The 19,584-nt window shown below is 43.0% G+C and overlaps 1 protein-coding gene across 1 annotated transcript in view; it reads left to right on the forward strand.

Moving 5' to 3' along the window:
* The window catches only part of LOC144756240 (calcium-activated chloride channel regulator 1-like), a 705,782-nt gene that overhangs the window by 645,173 nt on the left and 41,025 nt on the right, over positions 1 to 19,584 (forward strand). The window contains exons 11-12 of the mRNA XM_078645871.1: positions 8,489 to 8,759; positions 15,323 to 15,493. Coding sequence (XP_078501997.1) covers positions 8,489 to 8,759; positions 15,323 to 15,493 — 442 coding nt within the window. The remainder of the gene's footprint in view (positions 1 to 8,488; positions 8,760 to 15,322; positions 15,494 to 19,584) is intronic.

The following is a 19,584-nucleotide window of genomic DNA, read 5'->3' on the forward strand; positions in this document are numbered from 1 at the left end:
TCAAATTAACTGTAATTTAAATTCCTCTTTAATGGTAAAGTCACATTTTAAATTACAATTTAGAAAATGACACTTTTAGACAGTTTGCAAGTTCCTGCCTATAGATTCTGTGGCATTTTTTAGGAGTTTCCAGCTGTCGGGCCTGTTGATGGCTCCTCCATTAAGGAATTTGCATTGGGCTCAAACAGTGAATAGCGGGATCTAGGTGTTAGATCTGGGTCTTTTTTTTAAAAGATGGCTGGGGAGCAGCTGTACTCTGCCCTGATTATATTACAATTGGACCTGCTTGCATCACATACATAAGAACCTGACACCACGCCCCTCCCAATGTGCCTTTGCCCCCCCTCAATAGTGTGAAACTAGAACCAGGGAATGGGAAAGTACTGACCGAAAACAGTTTTGTTTGTAGGTCAGGGAATGCCATAAGGTGCATGTCCATAATGCATCTGTCAGTAAGTACGTCCTGGGAGGTGGGAGCAGTCCATGTGCCATGATCTAATTTCCTGTGCTGATAGGTGATAGGAAATGCATTGCACTTGCTTGGTTTCTTCTGTTAAAGACCTTTTTGGTAGTAAAACCACTAATGGCACTTCCTGGCCAGATGGATGATGGGAAATTTTGTGATGTTACTTCCTGTGCAGGTGGATGACGGGCGATCCAGTAATGTCACTTCCTGTACTTATGGATGATGGAAAATGAAGTCCTCTTGCTTGGATTCTCCTTTTACAGATGGTTTTGGCAGGAAAACCAAAAATGTCACTTACTGTCCAAATGGATGATTGGATGTTCAGTGAATTCACTTCCTGTGCAGGTGGATGTTGAGGGATTGAGTGATGTCACTTCCTGTGATGATGGCTGGTGGGAAATGAAGTGCTCTAGTTTAGCATCTTCTTTTAAAGATGGTTTTGGTGGGAAATCCAGTAATGTCACTTCATTTCCAGATGAATGTTGGGAAATTCATAGTTGCCAACTGTCCCATTTTTTCAGGGACAATCCCAGCAAGTTGAAGACAGTCTCCGGGTGATATTGTTGCAGAAACTGTTCCTTTTTGTTTATTTTATTTATGTTCTTGTATAGCGCTGGTAGTCAATCCTCGAAAGGATATTACCGCGCTTACGCATTACCAAAAGGATCCAGGAGCTAGTAATTGAACAGAGAAATGTGGGCGAGCGTATCTAACAGGTAACAAATAAAAATGTTTTCAGGGACTTCTTGAAAGATTGAAAGTTGGTAGTGCTTTTAAGGGCACAGGGCAAAGAGTTCCAAAGGATGGGGCCTTTATAAGACAGGGCTCGCCCTCCCTGCCTGGCTTTTTTTATCCTAGGAACCTGAAGCAATTGCTGGCCACTGGATCGCAGAGTACGACTGGGAGTGTAAAGTTTGAATATTTTTTTAAAATATTTAGGTCCATTGCCAAATAGACATCTGTGAATAGTGCAACAGATTTTAAATTTTACACGCTGTCTAATTGGCAGCCAGTGGAGTTGTGTCAGCAGGGGGAGTGAGGCAGACCTAGGTTGGGCGTTGAGGACAAGTCTCGCGGCAATATTCTGAATCACCTGTAATCTCTGTAGTTGTTCCTCATTTGCAGAGATCAGCAGGCCATTACAGTAGTCCAACCTGCTTATGACTAAGGCCTGAACGAAAGTCTTCCTTTAAGAGTCAGATAAAAATGGGAAGACTCGTCGTAACAGACCAATGACTTGGAGGCAGGAACCAGCTACTAGATTTGTATGTTCTTTGAGGAGGAGTGCAGTGTCTAAGCGCACGCCAAGATTTTTGACAGTCTGTTTGGGGCTTGGAGTTGGTCCTAAGTCCAGAGGCCACCAATACGGAGACCACAGAAGTGTGGCCTCCCCGAACAGCATTACCTCAGTCTTATTTACGTTACACTGGAGGCGATTGATGGCCATCCAGTGTGATATTGCCCTCATTCCATCCGCAAAAGATTTTTTTATTGCGGGCGTTAAGGTTTTAAAGGGGAACAAAAGCTGGGTGTCGTCCGCGTACGACACAGGGGTTAACCCATAAGATCTTACTATGTCTGCCAAGGGAGCCACATACACGTTGAAGAGTGTGGGGCTTAGACAGGAGCCCTGTGGTACTCCCTTGGTGAGCTCCCTTGAGATAGAGTGGTGGGAGCCCAGTCTCACCTCCTGTTGACGATCCGAAAGAAAGCTCTCCAGCCAAGAGAGAGCCACCCCCTCCACTCCCCTCTCCTTCAGACGACCGAGAAGTATCTCATGGGACACAGTGTCGAAGGCAGCGGATAGGTCCAACAGCCCTAGAATCATTGAGTTCCCTCCATCCAGCGACATCTTGATGTTATCGGTCACTGAGAGGAGGGCAGATTCAGTGCTGTGGTTGGGCCTGAATCCTGATTGCGAAGGGTCCAGGCCCTCCGCTGCCTCGATGTAATTGGACAAATGAGTGTTGACGTGTCTCTCGGTCATCTTACTGAGAAGGGGTAGGAGGGAGATGGGTCGGAGGTTGGAGAGGTCAGTCCATGGAGTAGCTGCATTCTTTCGGATTGGGTTCACCACTGCTTTTTTCCATTCTTTAGGCACAGATCCTTCCCTAAGAGAATGATTGATCAATGTGAGATAGTGGGGTCTAAGCAAATTTTGCAGAGAGACAGTGGTTTTAGCTGGTAAAAGGTCATCTGGAGATCCATATTTTATCAGACTCATTAGGGAGGTAAAATCTGATTCATTGACTGCTGGGAATGCATTGAGAGTGGTTTTACTCCATGTAGACAGAGTGGAAGGGGGGAGTGAGTTGTTACTATTTTGATTGGAAACCGATAAAATTTTATCGTAAATCAGATTGATTTTGTTTTCAAAGAACAGGGAGATGTCGTCGCATAGATGTTGGGAGAAATCGTCAGGGCTTTTGCATGCTGTTGGTTTTACAAAGTCCTGAAGGATTTTAAATAATTCCTTTGAACGATTTCCCGCTTCTGCGAGGCGTTGAGAAAGAATATTCCTCCGAGCAAGTCTGATGCTTTTATAATATCTGGCCAACGACTCATGATGCATTTACACACACAGGTACTCAAACAAAAACGTTCTATCTGCAGCAGCCCTGTGCTGCACTGTCCCGGGATTTTATTTTTCAAATGTTGGCATTTCCTTATGCAGGTGGATGAAGGGCATCCAATGATGTCACTTCACGTTCTGATGGGTGGTGGGGAATGAAATCCTAATGCATGGCTTCTTCTTTTAATGACGATTTTGGTGGGAAGACCATAATGTCACCTCCTGTCCAGATGGATGATGGGAAATTTGGTGATGTCACTTCATGGGCAGGTGCATGATGGGGTATTCAGTGACGTTACTTCTTGTGCTGATGGGTGGGGTGTAGAGACAAAATATCGAGTTTTTTTATCGACTTGACATAATATCGAGTCAAAAATATAGAATAGACATAATATCGACTAGACATTATATAGACTACCAAAATATCGACTAGAACATTTTAATATCGAATAGAATGGACTTAATATCGAATCAAAAATATAGAATGGACATAATATCGACTAGACATAATATAGACAACAAAAATATCGAATTTTAGGTAAGTTAATATTAATTTTTATTTTTTGTGTAATATAATTCTGTAGCGGGTTGTGGGTTTATAGGGGAATAGGGTGGGAAATAATTTAATTATAATTAATTAAATATGTTATTTTATTTATTGTTATTTATTTAGAATTAATTGTTAATTAATTATTAATTGGTAATTAATTAAAATATAATTGGTAATTAATTTTAATTGATTCATTGATAAATATTTTAATTTTAGTCATTTATTTTCTGTAGCGGGTTGTGGGTTTATAGGGGAATAGGGTGGGAAGTAATTTAATTATAATTAATTAAATATGTTAATTAATTAAGCGGTATTTATTTTTAATTAATTGGTAATTAATTTGTAATTGATAATTAAATAATTTTTAATTGATAATTAATTTTAATTAATTTTTTATTTGACAATTATGTGAATAATATTTTATTTTCTGTAGCGGGTGTTGGGTTTACAATGTATTAATTGATTAATTTATAATTATGTGATTTATATTAATTTATTTTCACTAGAGTGGGGATATTAAAATTTACCCCTATGCTATCCAACGCTTTCCCTACTGTTGCACTCTCTGGAGTGGGAATAGTAATTTTTACCCCTACGCTATCCAACGCTTTCCCTACTGTTGCACTCTCTGGAGTGGGAATAGTACATTTTACCCCTACGCTATCCAACGCTTTCCCTACTGTTGCACTCACTGAAGTGGGAATAGTAATTTTTACCCTTACGCTATCCAACGCTTTCCCTACTGTTGCATTCGCTGGAGTGGGAATAGTAATTTTTACCCCTACGCTAGCCAACGCTTTCCCTACTGTTGCACTCTCTGGAGTGGGTATAGTCATTTTTACCCCTACGCTATCCAACGCCTTTTCTACTGTTGCACTCTCTGGAGTGGGAATAGTAATTTTTACCCCTACGCTATCCAACGCTTTTCCTGCTGTTGAACTCGCTGGAGTGGGAATAGTAATTTTTACCCCTACGCTATCCAACGCTTTCCCTACTGTTGCACTCGCTGGAGTTGGAATAGTAATTTTTACCCCTACGCCATCCAACGCTTTCCCTACTGTTGCACTCTCTGGATTGGGAATAGTAATTTTTACCCCTACGCTATCCAACGCTTTCCCTACTGTTGCACTCGCTGGAGTGGGAATAGTAATTTTTACCCCTACGCTATCCAACGCTTTCCCTACTGTTGCACTCGCTGGAGTTGGAATAGTAATTTTAACCCCTACGCTATCCAACGCTTTCCCTACCGTAGCACTCTTTGGAGTGGGAATAGTAATTGTTACCCCTATGCTATCCAACGCTTTTCCTACTGTTGCACTCGCTGGAGTGGGAATAGTAATTTTTACCCCTACGATATCCAACGCTTTACCTACTGTTGCACTCGCTGGAGTTGGAATAGTAATTTTTACCCCTATGGTATCCAACGATTTCCCTACTGTTGCACTCTTTAGAGTGGGAATAGTAATTATTACTCCTATGCTATCCAACTTTTTCCCTACTCTTGCACTCTTTGGAGTGGGAATAGTACTTTTTACCCCTACGCCATCCATCGCTTTCCCTACTGTTGCACTCGCTGGAGTGGGAATAGTAATTTTTACCTCTACGCTATCCAAGGCTTTTCCTACTGTTGCACTCTCTGGAGTGGGAAACGTAATTTTTACCCGTACGCTATCCAAAGCTTTCCCTACTGTTGCACTCTCTGGAGTGGGAATAGTAATTTTTACCCCTACGCCATCCAACGCTTTACCTACTGTTGCACTCTCTGGAGTGGTAATAGTAATTTTTACCCCTACGCTATCCAACGCTTTCCCTACTGTTGCACTCACTGGAGTGGGAATAGTAATTTTTACCCTTACGCTATCCAACGCTTTCCCTACTGTTGCATTCGCTGGAGTGGGAATAGTAATTTTTACCCCTACGCTATCCAACGCTTTCCCTACTGTTGCACTCTCTAGAGTGGGTATAGTAATTTGTATCCCTACGCTATCCAACGCTTTCCCTACTGTTGCACTCTCTGGAGTGGTAATAGTAATTTTTACCCCTACGCTATCCAACGCTTTCCTTACTGTTGCACTTACTGGAGTGGGAATAGTAATTTTTACCCCTACGCTATCCAACGCCTTTTCTACTGTTGCACTCTCTGGAGTGGGAATAGTAATTTTTACCCCTACGCTATCCAACGCTTTCCCTACTGTTGAACTCGCTGGAGTGGCAATAGTAATTTTTACCCCTATGCTATCCAACGCTTTCCCTACTGTTGTACTCGCTGGAGTTGGAATAGTAATTTTTACCCCTACGCCATCCAACGCTTTCCCTACTGTTGCACTCTCTGGATTGGGAATAGTCATTTTTATCCCTACGCTATCCAACGCTTTCCCTACTGTTGCACTCGCTGGAGTGAGAATAGTAATTTTTACCCCTACGCTATCCAACGCTTTCCCTACTGTTGCACTCGCTGGAGTTGGAATAGTAATTTTAACCCCTACGCTATCCAACGCTTTCCCTACTGTAGCACTCTTTGGAGTGGGAATAGTAACCCTACGCTATCCAACGCTTTCCCTACTGTTGCACTCGCTGGAGTTGGAATAGTAATTTTAACCCCTACGCTATCCAACGCTTTCCCTACTGTAGCACTCTTTGGAGTGGGAATAGTAATGTTTACCCCTATGCTATCCAACGCTTTCCCTACTGTTGCACTCGCTGGAGTGGGAATAGTATTTGTTACCCCTACGCTATCCAACGCTTTCCCTACTGTTGCACTCGCTGGAGTTGGAATAGTAATTTTTACCCCTACGGTATCCAACGATTTCCCTACTGTTGCACTCTTTGGAGTGGGAATAGTAATTATTACTCCTACGCTATCCAACGCTTTCCCTACTCTTGCACTCGCTGGAGTGGGAATATTACTTTTTACCCCTACGTCATCCAACGCTTTCCCTACTGTTGCACTCGCTGGAGTGGGAATAGTTATTTTTACCCCTACGCTATCCAACGCTTTCCCTACTGTTGCACTTTCTGGAGTGGGAAAAGTAATTTTTACCCCTACGCTATCCAAAACTTTCCCTACTGTTGCACCTTCTGGAGTGGGAATAGTAATTTTTACCCCTACGCTATCCAACTCTTTCCCTACTGTTGCACTCTCTGGAGTAGGAATAGTTATTTTTAACTCCTACGCTATCCAACGCTTTCCCTACTGTTGCACTCACTGGAGTGGGAATAGTAAATTCAAACCTCTCGCTATCCTACAGAAAAAATATTGTATGTGTTTTGTTAATAATATATATAATTATTTAAGTATTTTAAGTATGTTTAAATTAATTACATTTATTATTATAGTACTTTAAAATTACTTTTAAGATATTTTAAAAAATCGATATTTTGACTGTCTATATTTTTTCCTATCGATATTTTGGAGTCGATATTTTTGTACTTACCTGTTTGTAGATAGGAAGTCGATATTCTGGCATTCTATATTTTTACCTTGATATTTTGGCAAGTAGATATTTTGACTGTCGATATTATGTCAGTGATCCGATGGGTGGTGGCAATCTTAGGCCTTTTGGTCTAGAAGGGAGTGTGCATGCTGCAGAAAACTTCGATTTATATCTTAGTCTCCTCCCATAAAGCAAGAGCAGTCTTTATGAGGTGGATTTCATATGCTTTGCCATGTCAAGTTAGAGTCTAGTACCTTGTTTTATATTCCTAACATATTAATTACTTTTCTGAGTAGGGGCAGTTTTGATTATGCTTCAGTACATTGATTAGGACGATAACATTGAAGATGCTTGTTATGAGGTACTCAAACACACACAATTGAAATTTCAGCACACTACAAAACAGTTTTGAAATGAATTGTAGTTTCTCCAGAAAATGCCCAAACATTTCACAACTCATATACACATGTAATAAAGTGGTGCTTGCGGGGTTCAAGTCTTCAAGGGCAATTTCATCTGCCTTCCAAATGTGCATTGTACTTAACCAGTCTTCTCTGTAAATAGTCGAGTGTTACTAATGGTTAATGTAAACTTCTAGGAAGGAGAAGTGCTGAGAGAAGTAATGAGAAAGGGAGTAATAGGACACCCCCAAAAAACCTTTGTATAGTCATATTAACCGATCTTCTCAGAAGAATGTTAATGTATTATTGCAGTATAATCCCAACTGTTTATATTGAGTGCATTAAAAATATAAAGTAATATTGACTGTAGGACTACAAATCACATTTGATTTGGACCATTTTAAACAAAGGTAATGTATAACATCTGGAACCAGTGATCAGGGCTAAGTTCTATAAAGTTTCTAGGACTTCAGTCTGTTGACCCCAATACTCTCTCTGTTCACTAAAACTTCTTCCTCCTGTCAATGTTTCTTCTTCTCATTGCTAGAGCTTGAAATGGGCAGTTCATGAAGAGATGCAGATCAATGACATTAGTTATTCACTGTGTTTTCATAGATCAGATGGTCTGTCACACTCACACATTCCAAAGCATGTGCTGACATAGAATGATTGACCATGCAGGCAGTCAGCACTAGCTACGGCCCCAGTCCAATAATGTATTAGCACAGGATTGCTCTCCATCTCCTTTCTTATCACTGGTGATACATCCAATTGTTCTCACATGCTGTTCCTACTCTGCTCGGTGCCAGATATTAAAGTAAGCTGTGAGTTGGGAGATAACATCCATAGGCAGTCCAATAATAGCAGTTCTGCAACCATGGTGGCATTTGTTTCTTCTACCTCGCTCTAGGTTATATTTCTGCATTTCTTTTATTACTTGTGTTTGGAGTCTATGACTGGGATCATTATCCTCTGTCAAAACAGGATTTCTGTTAATCAGCTACTCCATAACATTAAACACAAAATTAATTTATGGTAAAACGCATCTTTTCCCTTCCTTTGCAGGCTGGAAACTGGACTTACAGTCTTTGCAACACACATAATGCAGATCAGATTGTAGGTATGACAGTGACCTCTCGGGCTGCCAACAACAACGTTCCCCCGGTGACGGTCAAGGCTCACATGAATAAAGACGAAACCCGGTTTCCAGATCCAATGGTTGTGTACGCAGAAGTCAGCCAAGGGTTTTTACCAGTTCTTGGGGCAAACGTCACTGCCACTATTGACCCACAGAAGGGGGAAACGGTGACACTGGATCTTCTAGACAATGGGGCAGGTAAATACCCATTTAAAATTTGCAGATCTAAACAGAGGCTTTGAGTTCTTGATTTCTACATTGTGATCTAAGATGGTTGTAGGAATTAGTTAACCCTTCAGCACACTAGTTACAGTCTCGTTCTTGTTAGATGAATCTTCATAATGGTATTATTGAGACATCACAATCCTTTCCACATCTAATGTATTTATGAACTTTAGAAGAATGAAGCTCGCCTCCATCCATCCAGACTACACATAAAGGAAGCTTGGGACACACAGGAGTTTGGGTCAAATGCCTCACACAGGTCTTTCTATGATGCTTGTGTCAAATGTAACTGCAGCGCAAAACTTACGCAGGGCGAGTGTGTTCTCTTCGGATATATGCCCCCTACGTAGACAGTATTGCAGCATGATTTCACGTGTTAGGTCTCTGCCATGAGCTGGATGAATATACCTGACAGATGCTGAGAACGTCATTAGTGTAACATGGCTGTCACATGGAGTACAGATGATCGGAGCAGACTGTGGCCCATGGTTAAAATGTCTTCATACCAATGATACTTGGAAAATCATTCACAACAGAATAATGGAAGTAGAGTACTCCCACTAACACTGATAAATCAGATACAGTGTAAGGCGAAGGAGGACCTTATATGTTCCCTGTGTAACCACCATTTGTCATTATATTTCTGATTTCTTTCACTCCTTCCTGGCGAGAAAGCATTTTCAACTGACAGAAGCAAGAAATGTAATTAGATGTATTTTGCATCGTCCTACACACACAGCACATTTAAGGATGTGTCATGGAAAAATCATTTACACATAGACTGATTTAGGCATGGAAGTAAAGCTAAAAATAAGTGTTTTACTAGAATTTGTTATTTCGTTCTTTCATGTACTTTCAGCGTAAAGAATGGCTCAGCATTTTAGTTTTGTAGGATTATTGGGTAACAAACATGTTGCTTTTTGGGGTGGCTATTTAGGACAATCATTGTTAAACAATACATCATGATAGGGTATGTAGACAGGGCTCAAAATGTAACGCAGACATGTGAACATGTGAAGCAAGATTCAAGTAATTAATGAGAGAGTATAATAACTGTTGGAGATGTAACTCCCTTTAGTGGCAAGGAATCATCTTGCGACAGGCCGCAATCATACAGTACCCATTCCAGGTTCCACTCAAAGCAATCGCAGGAGCAAGCACACCAATTCAGTGAAGGAAGAGATGATATTTGGTGTCAATCCTGCATCTCCAGGGTCAGTTCGGTATGAGATTGCACAAAGTGTTTGAGACCATTCCAAACACTGCAATGGGTTTCCAAACAGAGGATTAAAATCTGTTGAAGTTCCAAAAAGGTAATTACTTTGAGGCATATTCACAGAGTTTTTCAATCAGCAGTTTGTTTTAATCAAGACATGGGTGTGACTTTCTCCTGAACATCCAAGCGTAATACACTCCTAATCCTCACAAAAGTGTTTGTGAATCAGGGACTGTGTGATTCAGTTTTGTTTAGATTGGTTAAGCCATTGTAGCCCGAAAAGCCAGACGATTATTTTACTCTTTAGGGATTCCTCCAGATTACCTAGTAAGTAGATGGTTTCTAAAAGTGAAGTTTGCAGCCGTATTTCTTGAACAATTGGCTAGACGTTGCTGTGACATTTTCACAGTATATGTGGCTATATTCTGTAAGTAAGGATTGAAATGTTCACCCAGTTAGGAATTACATTGCTCTAAGGAAGGAAGATTTTTGTGTTCAGAGAAGTATGATGAGCCGCCGTTTGGTTATAAAATCCAATATTCAATTTGTTTGTTGAAATCTTACGTTTTTTAGAGTACAATTTTTGCCAGCAGTGACGAAGACAGCGCTCTTCAAAGTTGTATATATATCTACATGTTTGATTTAAAGGGCGCACATACGTCATTAAGTGAACAGAGCAATCTGAGGGAGAACATCATTTAGATAACATTTATCGTTGCTGTTAGTAGAAAAAATCAGCCTTTCCCTTTTATGTGTGTCTGCATGCAGCATTGGTTTGAGACAGTCAGATTTCATTAACGCTGCATGAACTCTCAAGGTGATGTATGTTAGTGTCCATCTCTCATCAAGACAAAGTTCAGCAGGAAATGAAACTTTTCGTTGCTAGAAAGAATGCTTAAGTAACTCTGAGACCATAGCACATGAAGTATACTTTCACAACATCATTTATATACAAAAAAGAAAGGCAATCAAAACTGCATGACGTGTTGATGTGTATTTCTTTGGGAAGCTTTTTTTGATTCAACAGATTGCACACCCTTAAACCTGCACGATTGGTACTAGAAATATGTTTCAATCAGTCATCCAAAAGAATAGAAATAATAATTATTAGAACATTGAAATGCTGAGCACTCCGTTGAAGACAATGAAGTGCTCCAGGCTTCTAATGGCTGGTAGAATTTAGGAGAACAACGTTCCAATGTTTTTTTCCATTTCACAGCTATTGCTGTGAAGAAAGGTCTCTCAGAACCCGAGGGGATTTAACCCCCTCGGACTCCGAGAGGCCTTTGTTTTTTACAAATTAGAACATTACGCCCTCTAGGGGCGGAATGGTCTAATACGCCCTTGAAAAGAAGGATGCCTCTCCCTACGCGCAGCGGACTCGCTTGAGGTGAGACAAACCTCGACCCCCTTGAGACACGGAGCGCCTGGAAGGGCTCCTGATATTTGCGACATAGATCATTTTTAATCACTCTTTTTTAAATCATTATTTTAACCAACTGCGCACTGCTGTATTATCGCTGCTAAACACTTACCCTATCTTCCGGCATTCTCCGGTTCACCGCCGATTAGCAGTTTGAGTGGAGAGGTTCCCAGGAGGAGGGGCACACCGGAAGTGAATATTACTTCCGGCTTCTAGGAGGAGTCAGCGTTCTAGCAGCTGATCTCCCCCCTTAAAAAGAAGGATGCCTCTCCCTACCCTCAGCGGGCACGCCGCTTGCGCGCCGAAGGTGAGCCAAAGGCAAGCTCGTCTGCGCCCGTCCGCGACCGGCTGGGTCCAGGAGCTACAACCCCTGTCCAAACAGCCAGCCACATCAGGAGCTATAGCCCCAAATCCCTTCTTAATTTAAGAGGGAAAACTCAGACCGCCTGCCTCCACTCATGGAATCCAGCGGATTCACACTCCCCATGTCCACGCTGTAACTTCCAACTCTATATATATATCCCCAAATAAAGGAAATGGAGGTAAAGATGTACAACCTTAATTGCAGATCTCTGTCCAAACACGCTACAGAAATCTCCCTGCTCATAGAGGAGCTCAACCTGGACATTCTATATTTAACAGAGACCTGGCTTACGCCAGAATCAGAACCCGACCTGACCCAAGCACTTCCCCAAGGGTATCAGATACTTCGAGAAGACCGTAAAACAGGTAAAGGGGGGTGGCCTAGCAATCATTTACAAAGACTGCTATAAGTGCCGCAACTCCTCAAACCCAATACCAGACTGTGAAAGTCTCCCCTTCGCTATAGATTTCTCCCCTACCAGCACCTTCTCCGGGACACTTATTTATCGACCACCCGGAGTCTTGAAACAATTTCGCAATGCCCTCCCCTCCATCACTGCAAACACAGCAAGCAGCTCATCTAACTATACCCTCCTGTGGGATATTAACATCCACTTTGATGACACCAATGACCATATTGCCCTAGAACTCACAACAAGCCTCCTTGCACTACAATTGGAACAACTGGTGCTTTCACCTACCCACGCAAAAGGGCATCTTCTTGACCCTATCTTTAGCAATTGCAGGGATCTCACAGCGGGCTCACCTCTCCCCCTTCCATGGACAGATCACTACTTGATCCCTCTCACTTGGAACACCATAATCTCCCCGTACCCCCTCAATACAGTGGCACGTAGGGAACGTAACTGGTCTAAACTCCCCCTAGAGATCTGGCAGAGAGCCCTGGAACATTCTAGACCCATTAACAATCCTGATCCCTCCATAGCCAATGGGAACTACAATAGATGGATCTCCAACTCATTGGACTCCATTCTCCCAAAGAAATCCTCCAAACCCAAGCGCAACATAAAAACTGCCCCCTGGTATTGGTCCAAATTGCGGGAGATGAAATGGCATTGTAAATAATTAGAACAAAAATGGCGCCTCGATTACTCCCCTTCAAGAAAAACTACTTATAGGGAAGCGATAAGATCCTATAAAAACGAAATTAAAACTTCACAATCAAATTTCTTTGCAGAAAAAATTAACGCTGCTGCCTCTAAGCCAAAAGAAATGTACCGTATAGCAAAAACCCTTCTTAAACTACCGGAAAAACCCCCTCCCTCCCACAATGCACAATCCCGCTGCAACGACCTAGCAGACTTCTTTTTTCAAAAAATCCAATGTATCTACTCCTCTTTCCCCTCCGCTCACATTGATCCCCCGACCACTCCCCCACATGACTCAGACACACATCCCGTGACAACCCTCAAAGTCATTCCCCCCCTTGACTCCGAGATGATAGTCTCCATCATGCATCAGGTAAAATCAGGCTCCCCAAACGACCCAGCTCCCCCACGCACTTTGCTGTCAGTCACCTCCAATATCCTCCCCACCATTCTCGACCTACTTAATGCCTCCCTCTCCAAGGGCACAGTCCCGCCTCCCTGGAAGCAGGCTATGGTTAAAGTTCTCCTAAAAAAAGCGAAATCAGACCAGGACAATCCCAGCAACTATCGGCCGATTTCTCTGCTACCCTGGCTGAGCAAGATCTTGGAGAAACATGTCAACAGGGTGTTGACAGAGTTTCTCGAAATCAACCATCTACCCAGACAGGATTCCGTCCTATACATGGGACCGAAACTGCCTTGGTTGCAGTGATTGAAGAAGCCAGGAAAATCTTAGATCAGGGAGGATCAGCAGCAATCATCCTCCTTGATCTCAGTGCCGCTTTCGACACTGTGAACCACAAAATTATTTTACATCGACTCATCATGGCAGGAGTCTCAAAGACAACAATTGCCTGGCTCAAATCCTTCCTCACTGACCGCTCGTTCCAGGTGTTTGAAGATGACACTACCTCCCCCAGCAAACCTCTTGACTGTGGGGTGCCGCAGGGCTCTTCTTTGAGCCCTGCGCTTTTCAATATATACATGAGCCCACTAGCGGAAGTAGTCCGCCTGTTTGGGATAAAAATTATCACCTATGATGACGACACTCAGCTAGTGGTGGCCCTTAATCAATCAGACCCACTAACAGCACATCACAACTCGAGAGACTGCCTAGAAGAAGTTACCAAATGGATGACCTCCTTATGCCTCAAATTAAGAGGAGACACAATGGAGCTAATGCTCCTAGGCAACCCCCGCCTCCCACCATCAACTCCCTTTGGCCCTCTTGCCTTGGTTCTCCTCCTACACCAAAAGACACCATATAAAGCCTTGGCATCTGGTTGGACAAATCCCTGAACTTTACCCAGCAAGCAGCAAAACTGTCAGCTACCTGCTTCGGACTGCTCAGGCTTCTTCTAAAGATTCTACCCCTCATGCCTTTTCGGGCAAGACAGATCATGGTCCAAGGTCTAAGTATGTCCCGCCTTGACTTTTGAAATCCCCTCTACCTAGGAGCCCCACAGCCCACAATAAATAAGCTCCAGATTATACAAAACTGTGCTGCCAGAACACTGCTCCAGATTCACCGCCGCCTATCAATCACACCCGGCCTCAAAACCCTTCACTGGCTTCCAGTCAGGGAAAGGATAACATTCAAGACCTTCTGCATCGCCCACAGAGCATTCTGGAAAACAGGGGCAGTCATAAATCACTCCCTGACTACCGCTTACCGCCCGAACAAACAACTCTGCTCAGCATCCTCCTTCTTAGCTACAGTCCCCAGGATCAAAAGATCCAGAAGTGGGGGCCCATTATTCGCCTATAACGCTGCCAGACTCTGGAACTCCCTCCCCCTTCACCTTCGATCGCAACCTAAGCTGCTTCCATTCCGAAAACATTTAAAAACGTTCCTCTTCAATAAAACCGAATTAATCTTAATGGTCTCTCATTGTCAAGTGTTGTCTGCAGCGCTGGGACGCCTGAGGGCAGCTATCGCGCTTTATAAATTATCTTTTCATTTCATTTCATTCATAGTCTTAGAGCACTTCATAACGGGCTCTACCAGCCATTAAAGGCCCGCACCCTTGTTAAAGGCCCTTACCTTCGACTGGGGCCTTTAACTCTGGAGCAGGCCTTTAACGGGCAGAAGAGCCCGCTATGTCGGGCTCTAAGTCTATATTAGAACATTGAAATGTTGGGAGCTCCATTGAAAACAATTGAGTACTCTGGTCTTGTAATGGCGGGTAGAAGCCTAGTGCTCCAGCATTCCAACATTTCACAGCTTGTTCACAGTTGTTGCTGTGAACAAAGGCCTCACAGATCCTTCTGCTGGGGCCTTTAACACTGGAGCTGGCCTTTAATGGCCAGTTATTGGACCATGTCTAGTCTTCCTATAAGCTTGTGTTATGTATATTTTTATAACAATGAAAACTCATGAAGATTATATGAAGTTATTAATTACACGCATTATTTTTCCTTGTAGGTGCTGATATCGCAAAAAATGATGGGATTTATTCAAGGTATTTCACAGCTTTCAGTGGAGATGGTAGATACAGCTTAAAAGTGAGTGTTCGCGGGAAGGATAAGATCACTAAACTTGGACTTAGAGTGCACAGAAGCCCTGCTTTGTATATACCGGGATATGTTGAAAATGGTAAGAACCAAAATGAATATTAGAGCATGAATACAGAACTAGGTCTGTTTAACACCAGTATTTCATATTCTTATGGAAATTACTTTCTGCACAAGATGTTCCTCTGTACTAGAGGTTAGCTTCTGTCTGCTAGTTGACAATTTTCCAAGGTATTCTGGTGGGAAGGGGAAGACAAGGTCTGCAGTTATGGTATATGACTGCGAACAATTTAACAATCCTCACATATCTCTTTACGTATCTCAACTTCAGTAGTTCGATATTACTAGGAGCTCTTATCCTGCCTGAGGGTCTTTAACTCGTCATCAGCAGCAGTGCAGATTGATACACAATTAAACTACATTAAGAAGATTATTATATCACAGTAAAAATATTGCAGCCTGCCATGCTCTTGCAGAGGTGCAACCAATTAGTGAAATATATTGTTGCAACCAATTCAGCATTCTCTCAATAAATACACACGATGACAATCTTGCTGACTACTAAGTATCATAATATATTAATGCTTTTATCTTTTTCTCAATTTTGGCAGATTGGCTCAGACAAGAAATACAAGTATTCTCAAAGCTACTCGATCAGCCTTTTGGCTTTGCAAATGCTTTTTGCTGATGCTGGTCGGTTAGTTAGCATGGGCAAAAGAAAATGCCCTATTTGGAGGTCCACAGGGTAAACCTGCTCTTCTGGGCCCCCAAACCACTATGATTAAGGTGGTCTGCCACTGGTGTTCTGGGAATCTCTCCTGCTATGCTCTGCAAACGGTGCCAATTACAATCTTTTCCACACTTGACTCTCAGGGTAGTGAGGGTTGTCTGTCACAGGCTTCTCAGTGAAGCAGAGTGGGGCGCAGAGCTCAGAACTCAAAAATTATTCAACAGACACAATAACTCTAATGTCCAGCCCAGTGCTTGTCTTTGAAAAAAATAAATTTGCATTTTATCTCACAGCAGTACCAAACACTACTCTAGTATTTCCTAAGCTGTTAGTACCGGATGTATGACGTTACAACGCATACTTTTACAACGCCTACCTTTACAACGCATTTTTTACACCGCAACATCCATTACAACGCACACCATTACAACGCATGCCATTACAACGAATTCTTTGAAACTACCTTTACAACGCATTCCACTACAACGCATACTACATTTACAACGCATACCATTACAACGCATTACATTACATTGCATGTAAGGTAAGTGTTGGATAGTGTAGGGGTAAAAATTACTATTCTAACTCCAGGGGGTGCAACAGTAGGGTAAGTGTTGGATAGTGTAGGGGTAAAAATTACTATTCTAACTCCAGGGGGTGCAACAATAGGGTAAGTTTTGGAGAGTGTAAGGGTACCATGTGTTGTAATGCTATGCGTTGTAATGGTATGCGTTGTAATGACTGCGTTGTAATGGCATGCGTTGTAGTAGTGTGTGTTGTAGTGTCATGCGTTGTAATGACTGCATTGTAAATGCATACGCTGTAATAGATTTTGCGTTGTAAAAGTTTCGTTGTAATGGTAGTGCGTTGTAAAAGTTGCGTTGTAAAGGTTGTATACCGTTAGTACCACAACTCAATTTTTAGATCAACAGACTTTCACAACACACCTAGCTTTAATGGACAACAGCCTGGCAACCTTTTAATGTAAACAAAGTTTTGTGTGGTAGCGCGCTGTCATTTACAGCACATTTACCATTGAAATGGCCAACAAATAGGAAAAGATATACCATTTTAAGGATAAAACTATACTGCACACAACATCGGGTGTCAGTAAAAATGTATAATTTGTGCACTACCAACAAAAGTATCTTAATTTGTTTTGATACTATTAAAATCTGTGTTTCCATCACACTATAATACTACAAAAATATGTTTCGTTTTTGCTTTCCTAACTGCTGAATGTGCATAGTACATTTACAGGTATTTACATGCTCTTGTGTGTTGAAACAAATGACATTACTTTTCTTTCTCTAACGGCAAAGTGAGAGGAGTTTTTAAACACCAGTCCCCAAATTAAAAAAGCTGTAATTTGTCAGGAGAGATAGACTGGCGTTTGACCTCTGTTTTTAAAGCAGAGCGATAGTGACAAGATAAATACATAATTAAAGGAATCCTTATTCATTGCTTGGACTTTTGAGACCCATCAAAAATGGGTTCGCGACCCAAGGTTTAGGAAACACTACTATACAATTTAATTCAGTACATAGGACAGATATCCTGGTTATTATTCTCTCTTTTGGCACTTAACCCAATGATTTGCCTCGTGCTACTCCCACCGACGTGGCCTTTAGTATGATTGTCCCGACAAGAAATATGGATGAAGCATGAATCAGTCTCAGACACAGTTTCCAGTATCCCACGAGTTAAATGTATGATCAGTTCACGTGTTTCTAGTGTTCATACCCCTGGTGGTGTAGGTGGTAACAAATTAGTCTCCAAGTGTTCTGCTCGCATCCTAAATGCAGAGACCCATGATTTTTTAAGGCCATTTTAAGAAGTCACCAGGAGGCCTTGTGTGGCCTGCATTTCTGTGTGCATGGCTTTTGACAAAGGAATTGAAGACAATCCCAACATGACTACTCAGCTAGCTCTGACACAGGTAGAGGCCAGACTGGTCTGTCATAGACATTATGGCACTTGTAGAGGCCCTGTTGGGCCAGATGCAGTCCCCATAGCGGTTTCAGCCACAACCAGGCCAATGTACTTACCATTGGCAGCGGCAGGCCCATTCAGGCTAAAAAAGTAGTAACCACTGCAGTTGTACCCCAAATTGGGCTGACATAGCCACTTTGGCAGCTGCATCCCTGACTGGGTTGATGCAGTCCCCACTGATTGTGCAGCCCCTTTAGGCCCAACATAGTTACCCCCAGCAGTTCTGCCCCCTTTGGGTGGACATTGTCTCCATGGCAGTGGCACCCTAACTGGAGCAAAAGGAACAAATGATGGACGGGATGCTGAACAATGCAAACATTGACCCCCAGTCACAAAGATCTGGGTTTAATACTTTGTTCTTTTGCTCACCATTCCACCCTAGTTTGGACCCAATCACATGCAAATCAGTCTTGACCTTGCCCCTCATTGGAACAGTTCAGCTCGAACTGTCAAGCCAGGCCATCCCTGGACCAGAAACCAGCGTTCTGGGACCGGTTTGGGGCCATCAACCCTTGTCAGCCAGGCTATCCAGTGGTGCAGTGAGCACAGAACCCACATCTGGGCATACCGTTCCCACTTAGGGCGACGGAAGCAAAAGGAAAACAATTCATGTACAGAATGCTGAACAATGAAAACATTCACCCAGTCTCAAAGATCAGGGTTAAATCCATTGTTCTTTTGTTCACCACGCCGCTACAGTTTGAACCCAGCCGTATGCAAATCAGTCATGACCCTGCCCGTCATGGGAACAGTCTGGCCCTAACTGCCAAGCCAGGTCCTCCCTGGACAGGAAACCAGCATTCTTGGACCATTTTCAGGGTGTCACCCCTCATCAGCCAGGCTAGCTTGAATCCAGTGGTGCAGTGATCCCTAGAACCATGTCTGGGCATACCCTTCCCACTTAGGGTGACAAAAACAAGAGGAACAAATGATGGACAGAATGCTTAACAATGCAAACATTTAACCCCCCGTTTCGCTCCGAGGCCACCGAAGTCATCTGCGGCGTCCCGCAAGGATCTTCACTCAGCCCCACCCTCTTCAACATCTACATGAAACCTCTTGCAGCCATCGCACGCCAGCACAACCTCAACATCATCTCTTACGCCGACGACACCCAGCTGATCCTCTCCCTCACCAGAGAACCCGACACCGCCAGAACCTGCCTACACGAAGGGATGAAAGACGTCGCCGAGTGGATGAAGGACAGCCGCCTGAAACTGAACTCGGACAAGACGGGAGTCCTCATCCTGGGATCTTCGCCCTCCGCCTGGGATGACTCCTGGTGGCCCCCAGCCCTGGGCACCGCACCCAAGCCAACCGACCACGCACGCAACCTGGGCTTCATCCTGGACCCCTCCCTCTCGATGACCAGACAAGTCAACGCCGTCTCCTCATCGTGCTTCAACACCCTGCGTATGCTTCGCAAGATCTTCCGCTGGATCCCGACGAGA

Source organism: Lissotriton helveticus, chromosome 1_1, assembly GCF_964261635.1.
Source record: "Lissotriton helveticus chromosome 1_1, aLisHel1.1, whole genome shotgun sequence".
Taxonomy (NCBI): domain Eukaryota; kingdom Metazoa; phylum Chordata; class Amphibia; order Caudata; family Salamandridae; genus Lissotriton; species Lissotriton helveticus.